The sequence below is a fragment of the Felis catus genome, chromosome D1, assembly GCF_018350175.1.
Source record: "Felis catus isolate Fca126 chromosome D1, F.catus_Fca126_mat1.0, whole genome shotgun sequence".
In the NCBI taxonomy this organism is placed as follows: Eukaryota; Metazoa; Chordata; class Mammalia; order Carnivora; family Felidae; genus Felis; species Felis catus.
In genome coordinates, this window is record NC_058377.1 from 30,067,284 (window position 1) to 30,078,559 (window position 11,276).

The following is an 11,276-nucleotide window of genomic DNA, read 5'->3' on the forward strand; positions in this document are numbered from 1 at the left end:
AAATAATATAAATGAAACAAGGAAAAAGAGAATTGCCCAGGTCATAATAAGAAAGCTGTCCAGTCTTCATGAACATCATGTGAGCTAAATTGGTGTCAGTTGTAAGGCAGTTCCCTTTTACTCCCAAGGTTTTGTCCCAAACAAAAAGAGGAAAAGGCCCATAAGAGAAAGATGCAGAATCCTGATAGTGGTTTTCATCATCCTTTCCCATCTGGGCCTCACCCAAAGAGGCATCCACCCCAGTGCCAAGTAAGACTGGGCATTCTCTTCTCCATGGGATAAAGCCAGGGGACTCCCAAGGAAACTCCAGCTTCTCTTGGAGCTTGTAGGCTGACGGGCTATTTCCATCTGCCACATTCTCTCTTCCAACATTCTCCTCTCTTTGAGGAGAGTGGGAAATCCCTTGGCACTTGGCTATGCAGAAGAATAAGGTTAGCTTGTTCAAAGAAGCCAAAGGCTTCTTTAGGCCTGTCTTTCTTGAAACAGAAATACCCATAGGTGCCTGGCCTCACCACTCTCATGTTTTAGCAATCCTGCCATCTTACATATATCATTGCAACCATCCTTGGTCATATCTGGCATATCATTGAACTCTTGCTTTCCATTCTGCATTTGTCTATAGCTGTTTTGAACCTATTTTGATTCCACCCATCCCCATGTTGTCCATTCTGAAAGGCAGTGTGATGGTGTAGGAGTGGAGAAGTAAAAAGACCTAGACGTTTTGGCTCTTTCACTCACTAGCATACAAGATAGTTATGATGTACGTGGATGTGCTTTGTACACTGCAAGTCACCATTTAAACATGAATCATTAATATAGAGACTCAGGCATTCTTAATGTGGATTTTCTCTTTCTTAGTTCAGAGCCAAGACTGAATAGACAAGTTTAAAATAGGTATTTTGATGGCATAGTGATGATAGATGCAGGTGTCTTTCATAGTGTGTAGACTAAGCAAGTCAGGTGGACACATGTCTGAAATTCAATATTGTACTACCCTGAGCATATCATTCTGCATATCAAGAAATGATTGATTTTAAGACGTCTCCTAGTTCAGTTACAAAGGTCCTTCAAAGTATGAGAAAGCCTCTGAAAAGGACAAGGTTTCTCTTTTGTTTCTTGACCCCTCACCTGAATCGTTGGGTAAAAGATACTGTGGAGTTGCCCTGTTCCACGATGTTCTTTGTGCACTAAGATGAGAGAGCTTCAGGGAAACAGAGTAGTGGCCAAGGTTGTAAGTTCATTTTCCAATAGTGTACCAGAGAGGGGGACAAAGTTCAACTCATCCCTTCACTATCATGCTGAAATGACACTAGGCAGGCTATGAACACAGGTTACTGAAAATGCTGTGTTCAAAAGTTGGCTCAGTCACTATGTGATAATGTGACCATGAATAAGATACTTAGACTCCCTTTGCCTCAGTGTCTTCATCTATAAAATGAATTGAATGGATTAGATAATCTGCAAGGTCCTTTGCAGTTCCAGTGACCTTTACTTTTCTAAATAAATTAATGTAATTTATCCAACTTGTTGATCTTGGGGAGTGGTCAGGCATTCTTTCCTATCATCATGATAATATTTATGAAATGATTGCATCTTCATGCCCAAAAATTACTCTAGACCCCAATCAAAACTCTAAAATTCCTGGTTTCTTCCAGGAGGAAACAGCTATGGGCAGAATCTAGCAGTTAACACAGTGAGAGCTCTTTATAATCCTTCTGATGGATTGGGGGTTGAGTGATGCAATCTTAAGCTTCCACATTAAACCACTGAGAGAACACCAGTTAAGGATCTGAGATTATTAGACTTTCAGAAATGATGGAATTTCCAAAAACAGTCTATTCCTTATCTCATATAAAGATTGCACCTAAACTGAAAAATGTGGCTTGTGAGCAGGAACTTGAGGACAGATTCTCTTCTTAATGCTCCCCAAAAAGGCTGTCAGCTTATTGTGGGTTTACTTTTATATTTTATTCTTCAAACATATAAGGCACGCCTCTGATATTCCTATAAAGTCTCTCAGGTCATCCATATCTCCCCATTCCATGCACCACCAGCCTTTTCCCATCTGAACTACTGCAGTAGCCTCCCACTGGCCTACCTCTTGCATGTCTGCTCACCTCTAATCCATTCTGCAAATGCAACAAGAACAAGAGTCAGAAATGTAACTTATGATCTTCACCCCCACCACATGAGTCACATCAGTGGTGTTCCATCACTTCTAGAATAAAGACCAAAATGATAAACATGACCTTAGGGGTGAGGAGGGTGTTGATTCCTCTAACTTCTTCCTAGACGTCTCATCTCATCTTGCATTCCACTCGCTACCTCTCCATTGCAGCCCAATAGAATGTCTTCAGATTATTTCCACTGTGTTGTCTCTGTGTATCTTGTTCACTCTGCCTCTTCCTCTGCCTCCTCCCTTGGGTTTGGATAATTTTCACTCTTCATCCTTCACAGCTCATCCCAGTTGTCACTTTCATAGGAAAGGCTTTGCTGGCCTCCCTGGCAAGATCAAGCCCTCCTTATAGGCAATCATATCAGCACACATTTCCCCCTCCAAAGCCTTTTCTCAGTTGTGATTTCACAACCATATGGGTATTTATTTGATGCATATCTGTCTCACCCACTAGACTGTAAACTTCGCAAGAGCAGGGACCATAAATATTTTTGTTCAGGCATTGAATTCCTAGTGCCTAGCATAGAGCTTGCCACATAGTAATCACTCAATAAATAACATGTGAAATAAGTTAATGTGCTTGGCGCTTAGAGCACTTCCAGGTGAATAATGCAAGATCCTCCTATTCCCAATCCCACAGCCATGAAACACCAAGTCTGAAATAGGCAAGGCTACAAAAAAATGACTGAGTACAAGGAATGAGAAAGGCATTTTTCAATTTCTTCTGATTTGTTGAACCCCTTTTTACCTTTTCCATAAGAACATCAACCCATTTAAGTTTCAATTGTTCAAGCATAACTCACTCTTCCACTCTTAGCATCTTACTATCTGTAACTCAACATTTTACTTCTTGTGAACAACACAATTCCTCCTTGTACTGGTAAAGGGTATACTTATTGGTGCCACAGGCATGACTCTGTTTCAAATAATTGGGGCCATTTCAACAGACACCCTGATTAAGTCTGCTAAGTAATTTGGGTTTGCATTAAAGCAAGAGCCCACATCAGGACCCACATCTGTGTTTACGGAATGACTCTCACTGTCAGTCATGTCTGTCGCACCATGTGATGTGAGATCTGAAAACATGCAGCTCTAGCTCCAAGCTGCTGTGTGTTTGGTTGGTAGCTTAGAGCTGGTGTTTATTGACAAGCATGAACACTGGAGTGAGTAATCATTATAAGCATTCTTTGCACATTTTCATCTGCCATTAGCAGAGCGCATCTCCATGCCTCTGTGTCCTTACTCTGCAGATGGGGAAGTGGATGTGCAGGCTGAGAACCAGGGTCCCAGATGCCTATGAGTATTCAATGGATTGGAACAGAATGATAGAATAGATGATCTGACACTTGGTATTTGTGTGACCTTGGCTGATTACCTGTGCATTTGTCCATTCAATTCACCTACTCACTTAATCAACAAATACTTTTGGAGCACTTGTTTAATACCTGCCATTGTGTTAGGCACTGAGGATATGCTAGAGAACAAAACATGTTCCCTACTTTCATGGACCATGGTCTAAGAAGGAAAAGAGACATAAAACAAAGAATTACTTTAAAATATACGGACTCACAATGTTAGAAAGAAGGCACCCAGTATCATGGACTTGCATAAAAAAGAGGCAGAGCTAACCTAATGTAGAGCATGGAGAATGCTCTGCTCTCCTGGGAAGCAATATTTAAGCTAAGCCCTGAAGGATGGAAGTTTAGCCAGAAACATGATAAGAGTATCAGGTAACCTCACAGATGAAGCCCTTGAAGAAAGAAAGAATATGGTGTGTTTGGGGGGGATTGAGACACTCCAGAGTGATTAAAGCCACCAGCTGGGAGGGGAGAGAGGTGTGAGATGAGATAAAATGAGAACCACGGCCGGTCATGGCTGGTGAACTATGTTGAGTACTTTGGACTCTATTCTACAGGCAACCAGAAGTCTACCTGGTGTTATAAGCAAAGGAAAGCAAAGATCAGAATTGGGCAATATCTGCCTGGCCTATGTCATGATGACTTTGAGGAACAAATGAGGCCAAAGATAAATTTTCCAGGTAAACCATAGAACATGAGACCATCATTATTCTTCGTGTAACCACTAAGCAAACTCCCATGAATGGTAAAGCCTGTGAAAATTCCCTGTAAATAAAGATTCAAAAGTGACCACTCAGACCATTTCAGAGACTCTCTCTTGAAATGACAAACAAGCTGGTTTTCTCCATGTTTGATTTGAGTGTGTCATTTGGCTGTCACTTATCATCCCCCACTAACATACAAGCAGCCATTCCAATCAATGGCCTGTGTCCTAATGCATTGATTCATCTTGGCCTTTACAGGGGTCTCTCTGCACAGCATCTCTGCTCATTAAAGGAAATGTGCCTGCATCATAATGATAATGCTCTGCACTTACCCAGCACATTGCCCAGGGGTGTCTCAAAGCATTTTGCAAACATTTAATTAAGTTAGTCTAGTGACTGCAGGGGAGTCCCTAGCGTCTCAGCACCAAAGGGTCTGGGTAGGAAAGAGGTGATAGCAAACAAGGCAGCAAACAGGCCTGCCTCCAGCACCAGCTGGAAAGGCTCAGAGGTAAGGGGGTCAATTTGCAGGGGGTCTCTGCATCACTAGGGGAAGCACCCACACATCTTGGTCATGGCTGTATCTGGTAGAGACAACCTGTAGGCTCCTTGCCATAGGTGCTCACAAGAAGAACACCAAGGCCTGGAGGCCACAGAAGGGAGTTCTGGAAAGGCAGAGTTAGAAGTCAAGAGGAAGTGGCTTGCTTTCTTTAAGAAGTTATGTATATGATTTTAAGGGTAGCTAAACTCTCATCTGCATGTGTACTGTGTGTGTGTGTGTGTGTGAGTTGACATTCAGAAGGGAGGGTAGAGAAAGGAGGGAATGTGATTCACAAACCTCCAGGAAGGCAATAGTAAGCAAATTGTCTTAAAGTTTTTCTCTGGTTATAGGATTTCATTTTTCCCTATCTTCAGAAGTACTTCAATTTTGCCCCAAGCCCTACAAGCTCCATTGTCTCAGTACAGAACTAAGTGGTATAGGAATCTGGTAAATGGAACAATATCCATGCCTCACTGTGTTACCACCTCCCTGCCCTTCAGGAAAAGGCTGAGGTAACCAAGGCCTCACAGATTAAAAAGCAAAGCCCAAGTCTCTGTTTCCCACCAGCAGAATATAAAAGCAAGAGGGACAAATGTCCCCAGGAGCTTGGTGTCTATAGCAGGGTCAGAAGGTGTGGGAGAGTGGAGCAGAGCCATCCCAAGGTGATGCCAACCTGTTTCCTTCCTCTGAGTGCCTGCTCATCCCCTGTGTCTGGAAGGTGCCACTCAGCATCCAGATGTGCTAATATTCACCGCTTCTGACAGCCCGGCTTGTCAGCAGCCACAGGCCATCTGTGGGCTGACACTTGAGTTCACTGACAGGAATAGCCAAGCTTTGCTTTCCCACTGTCCTCTCTCCCCAGTGCTAGCCAGCTGCAAGCAGATGGCAGCAGGCCATGGGCCGCTATTTAGTGAGCCATGGACAGGCAAGCCATAGTACAGGACCATGGGTGATGGGGTTCCTGGAGTGGCACTGTCTAGTGCTGATGAATAATTCCATGTCCATAGCACCCTACCAAAAATATTGCAAAGCAATGTTTTGGGAAACCATTGGAGCCATGTCTGCTGCCCTAGTTTTCAATGCAGAGAAACCAAGGCCTGGGAAGCTCAAGGTCAGCATGCATATCTCATTGGGAGTCCAAAAGGAGAATACAGAATAATTTCCTGTTTTACTGGACCTGTGTTTCTTGGGGCAGGAGAGCATCTTACTTAATAGATTTTGTTTAATTAGAACCTGTCTTACTGGGTAAATGAATGGATGAATTATGTTCTGCTAATTTTCATTGCTGAGGTAAAGCCCTGTGTGAGCTGGTATGGGCCAGGCTTGTCTTCCTCCTCCTTCAGCAATAAAGAGTACTGTCTCCTTCTGTGCACAAGCCTCTTTTTTGCCCTATTGCTAGGAGAGCAGAATGAGGTGTTTTGTTTTTGTTTTTAATAACAAAAATTCAGACATGTTCCTTTTGTCTTACACTTTTGGACAAGTCTAAATGGAACAAGAGCATATGTCACTGGAACCCATTCCACAGATTGGTAGGCTGAGACTCAAGAGAATACCTTGAGCCAACCAAAGAAACCTCAAAGAGCTCCTAACCAGAGTTGTCAGTCCTCTGCTTTTCACACCTTTGGAGGCTTGGGCAGAATCCCACCTCATGATATGTGCACTCTGCCCCATGAAGCTCTGACACAGGTTTGACACAGTGAGCATCAGGTATAGCTGTCAGTAGCTGATGTGGGAGGCCCAGGCCCAGAGCTGCTAAATAATAAACCCAGGCAAGGGCCAACTGTCTCAAGACTTTTCTTCTGTAATTTTCCAGGCTACTGAGACATGGCAGAGGGTTCTAAGAATGAGAGAAAGCACAGAGCAGACAGGATTGAAGCAACATGCCAGGACCCCAAGCCACTCAGGATCTATCCCTGATTAATTTCAGGTTGAGCAACACTGCCTGGCTCCAGGCTACTGAAAAAGCCATCTTTATGAGGCTGCCGACACCTGTCTCCTTCTCAGACCTGCTATTGCCAGTGGGCCAGTGCTGAGTGCTGACAGCATGTAGTCTGACCTTATTAACATGCCCATTATTTGTAAGGGATTGAAAGCCACAGGGTAGGTTGGGAAAAAGAGGCACAAATCTATGATTAATAAAAGGATGATTAGGTCTTGATCATAACTGGATCCTCATTCCTTGTTCATATCTCATTTGTAGTGAGTCTAGGCCTCGGATACTCCTGATGGCAAAGGGTTCTCCTACTTGGTCTCTCAGGCAAACCAGGCAATCTTAGCCAACTCCTCAACTCTGCTGGTGATGAAGTAAGGGATGGGGAAAGAATTCACAGAAACTTGGCTATAGAGCCCACCCCAGGACTCACCCCAAAGCCAAGCATTCCAGCCCAAAGAGCCCAAGGCCCAGGGCACTTCTCTGAAGGGAGATGTAAGAAGCACATGTGCTGGGAAGAGAAGAACCCTGTACCTCACAGAACTGCCTATGCAAGTCCAGTGCTCTCAGGCCAAGCCTGATTAAGTAATGGAAGATGTGGCTGTGGCTGTGAATCCAAGCTGACAGAACTGTGCATGGGGCATAACTCAGTCCAGTGCAGGTAGATGGGGATGCTTCACAGCTAACTTCCCTGCTTAGAGTCACAGCATAGAAGCCACAAGCAGGATGGGGCCAAGGAGAAGGGGGAAAATAGGAGGTAATGGTCTGAACTTGAGGAAAGAGGGACTGTGCTGTGCTCCGGGGAACTGAGCCTTGGCCACTAAACATACAACACCTCCTCACCCCCAGGATCCTGCCATTTCTTACAGCTGAAGGGAAAAGGCAGGCAGAAAATGGGTTTCTACAAGAGTCCTGCAGATCATAGACACATAGATTTTAAACTGCAGACCAAGTGGGTTTACAGCGCTTCAGAAGGTTCTGGGATGCTGATTAAAGTCGCAAGTCTGAGATGGGGGCAGAGAGTCTGCATTTTAATCCTTTTCCCCCACCCCACCCCCACTCCATGATTCAAATGCAAATGTACTTTCCTCCAGGTTTCTCTTGACTTGCTTCCCCCAGGTACCCATCTCTCCTCCTACCTAGGACCATAAAAGCTCTTGGCCTCAGAAGCTTCTTGAGCCTTGGCGTGACACTTAAATTGTCAACCTATGCCCTCTCCCAATCTTGGGTGGGGGTTCATTATAGTTTCCACTTGCTACTGTCTTTCCTATCCCAGAGAGTCAGCCCAGAAAAGCAATTTATGACCATCAGTCTCCTCCTGGAAGGCACCAAGAGACAACAACATTAGCCTTAAAATTATTCTGGGATGGAAACATGTTTACCAAGAAACAGAAAGCTGCAGAATAAAATGGCATCGAGGCCTAACCAGGTCAGGGTTTCATTATTACATTAGCCTCTGTCTTTAGACACAGGAAAAGTAAATGGCTAACGAGCTGGTATTAACCCCGATGGGAGAAAAAGCATGTGAAACAAAGAAAAAGAAAAGTCTAAAATCCTAATGAAGGAAGTAAGAGAAGCAAGGAGGAAGTCACAAGTAAGCCGTTTCTGCTAATCAGAACTTTTGGGTACAGCCAAGTTTCATTTCCCACAGGAATCCTTCATGAAGTGATGTTTTCCTTCTCTCCACATACACTTCACAAAGCCAACTTTTCCTCCTCTCTGTGAGACCTCTCAGGCCAGGCTCCTGGCACAACCAGCATAGAGAGCAGACTCCAAGCAGGACTGACACTAGGCTCTCCCCTGTGCCCTGCCTTTGCTCTGCGTCCACCACACTTTATTCCAGGGAGAGCGGAAGGTGCTTGGAGGTCAGGGTCATTCCCTTGAGCACAGCTGCCTTTAGGTATGGAGGCTTCTCCAGCAAGCAAGGCCAACACTCCCCACCAATGGAGTAGAGCTGCGTTTTCGGGTGCCATGGGACCTCTAGAGGGAGGTATCACCCTGATTCCTTCAGGGTGCACTGCAATGCAGCTTCAGCTGACTAGGACTCACCCCCTCTCCTTTTGAGGTGTAATTTTCCGATTCCTGCCAGAAGAAGAGCAAACCCACAGCCCAGAGCACTTGGGGTGAGGGTCCTGAGCTCTGCTGCTCTGCCTGCTTGGACCCCAGCACAGTGGGAGGAGCGCAATCTGGCAAGAGGAGGCCCTAATAGCTGCCAGCCAGTCAGGGACTTGCTCACACAGGATAAAGTTTGTCTTCTCACACTGCGGACCCAAAGAGCCCACCTGGCTCCCTCTACCAGGCTGGAGCAGGTACTGAGTATTCCCTCCCTGCCCTGCCTCCCCCCCCCTCCCCCAACCCTGTCTGGCCAACCCCCCCCCCCCCCAGGCTTAAATCTGGAAGAAGGACAGCATCTGGCACTATGAACTTTGCAGCCTAAAACAGCCAAGAACATGGTTATGCAGAGCTCATCTCTGCTACAAAAAGTACAATTAAAAAAAAATTAGAAAACATCATACAAGGGATTTCTTCTTATTTTTTAAAGTTACTCCTCTCTTTTTTCTCCCCAGTAAACTTTAATTTTTCGAATTTCACTTTGGTAGCTTAGAAATACTTAGGACTTTCATTTCTTGAGAATAAAAATCAAAACCAGTGATTCTGTATATAAAAATATAAAATTATATGTTCTACCTATATCAGGATATGTAAGGTTTAAGAACCTCAGAATTTGTGTCTGTGTATACATGTCTGGGATTTTACACTTAAGCGAATGTTTACCTAAATGCATGTATCTCAATTTGGGAAAAAAAAGGAAAAGAAAAGAAAATCGTTACTGGGTTGGGGTTTAGTATGGAAACCCCACAGACCCTTTGATGCTGCCTAAAACCTTGGCAAGCATAACCAGTCCCTTCAGCATTGTTTGAAGGATGCCTGCAGGCGTTCAGTTGTCTGCTTGAGAACGGCATGCGTGCAATTATCAAATCTATTAAAACGTGTTGGGTTTTGCAACACTTCCACTAAGCTTTTTCTGGTAGTATTGCAGCATCTTACCTGTGTCACTGCAGATTTGTTTTCCCCAAACAAGTAACTGCTGTGATAGCTAGAATCACATCTAAATCATTAGATAAGATAGGGGAGGTGCTGAGGAGAATCAGGTAAATCCAGATTCCCAGCCTTTCCCATGAGAACATTCCAAATTCTGTCAAGGGAAATTCACATTTCCCAGGTGAGGAGTCAGAGGAGACACGGAGAAGATTGTGGATTCCAAAGGCATAATCTGCCCATTTGGTGGAAGGATAAAGAAAGGAGGAGAAGTGGTAGGCAAGAAATACAGGAGCAGGGGGAAGTGGGGGGGCAGGGTTCTGGAGGAAGGGAGGGAGGAAGGGGTGGAGGGAGAGGAGTGGAGAGAAAAGAGACAGGAAGAGAGACAGGAAAAACAGAGATATAGGAGGTGGAGAGGTAGACACTGATTCAGAAACAGAGAGACAGCAGATGGGGAGAGAAATAAGGATGCCCCGTCTGCCCTGCAGGTCCCAACACAAGCATCGACAAGGATTTACAACTGGGAGTTTCAACCCCTCTTCTCAGACCCATGGGACCACAACTGGTTAATGCCAGTTGGTACCTTGCAGAGAAACAGCGGTGCCTCACAGCAGGGTGCAGCTCTCGAACCCAGCTCACAGATCGCATCTCCGGGAACAGAGAGCAAATCCTGTGCTGCAAGCATCTGCGTGCCTGTGAGTGAGGGAGCGGATGTGTGTGCATGCATACAGCAAACCTACCTCTTTCCCCCACATGCGTCTCCCACTCCCTCTCTTCCTCCTGGGCTCTCCTCTTTCCCCCTTCTTCTTTTTCTCTAACATCTCCAAATCGCCCCAGGAAGAGAAAGACCCCTTCCCCGTACCTGGGATGAAGAGCAGGGCGGTCGTCGCGGAGAAGACGATCCAGCAGGCGGGGTGGTACATCTTGAGGCTGCGGTGTCTCAGCTGCTGGGCTTGCTACTGCTTCTGCTGCTGCTACCGCTGCTGCCTTCCTCTGTGCTGAATTCTGAGCAGGTTTAAATCCAATGTTTGCAAAGGGAGGGAGAGAGCAAAAGAGAGAGGGAGCAAGAGAGAGCGCGCGAGAGATGGGAGCAGGCAGGCAGCCTCTCTGATTTTTTTTTTTTCTTGCACATACACACAACTGGTAAGAATCATCAGCACCAATCTGTACAGGGCTCAAAGCAGACCTCCTCCAAGGCACGCATTGGCTCCACTCTGCTGAGCGACACCCGGACGCTTTCCTATCTGGGAGGTTTGACTCCAAGGGGAGTTGAATCTTGTCCCTTCCTCACCCCTCACCGGAGCACGGCAGTGTGCACCGGTGTCTGTGTCAGTATGCCAGAGTGTGGCTTCCGTGGGGACACACGAGCGCCTCGGTGGGCAGTGGGGAGGAGGCTGAAACTGTTGGTGTCATCCTTACCCAAGCAGGGCTCAGGACACAACAAGAAAGGAAATGTTACTAAAGCCCAGGCCAATCCATTCCTTATCATTGTTCTGTCTTCCTGGTCTCCAGGTAGGGAGGCAGAAGGAGC

At 45.6% G+C, this 11,276-nt stretch overlaps 1 protein-coding gene across 1 annotated transcript in view; it reads right to left on the reverse strand.

Moving 5' to 3' along the window:
- OPCML (opioid binding protein/cell adhesion molecule like) overlaps positions 1 to 11,012 on the reverse strand; it is a 1,071,462-nt gene extending 1,060,450 nt beyond the window's left edge. Inside the window, exon 1 of the mRNA XM_023239305.2 lies at positions 10,608 to 11,012. Coding sequence (XP_023095073.1) covers positions 10,608 to 10,668 — 61 coding nt within the window. The 5' untranslated portion in view covers positions 10,669 to 11,012. The remainder of the gene's footprint in view (positions 1 to 10,607) is intronic.
- Positions 11,013 to 11,276: the final 264 nt, after the last annotated feature.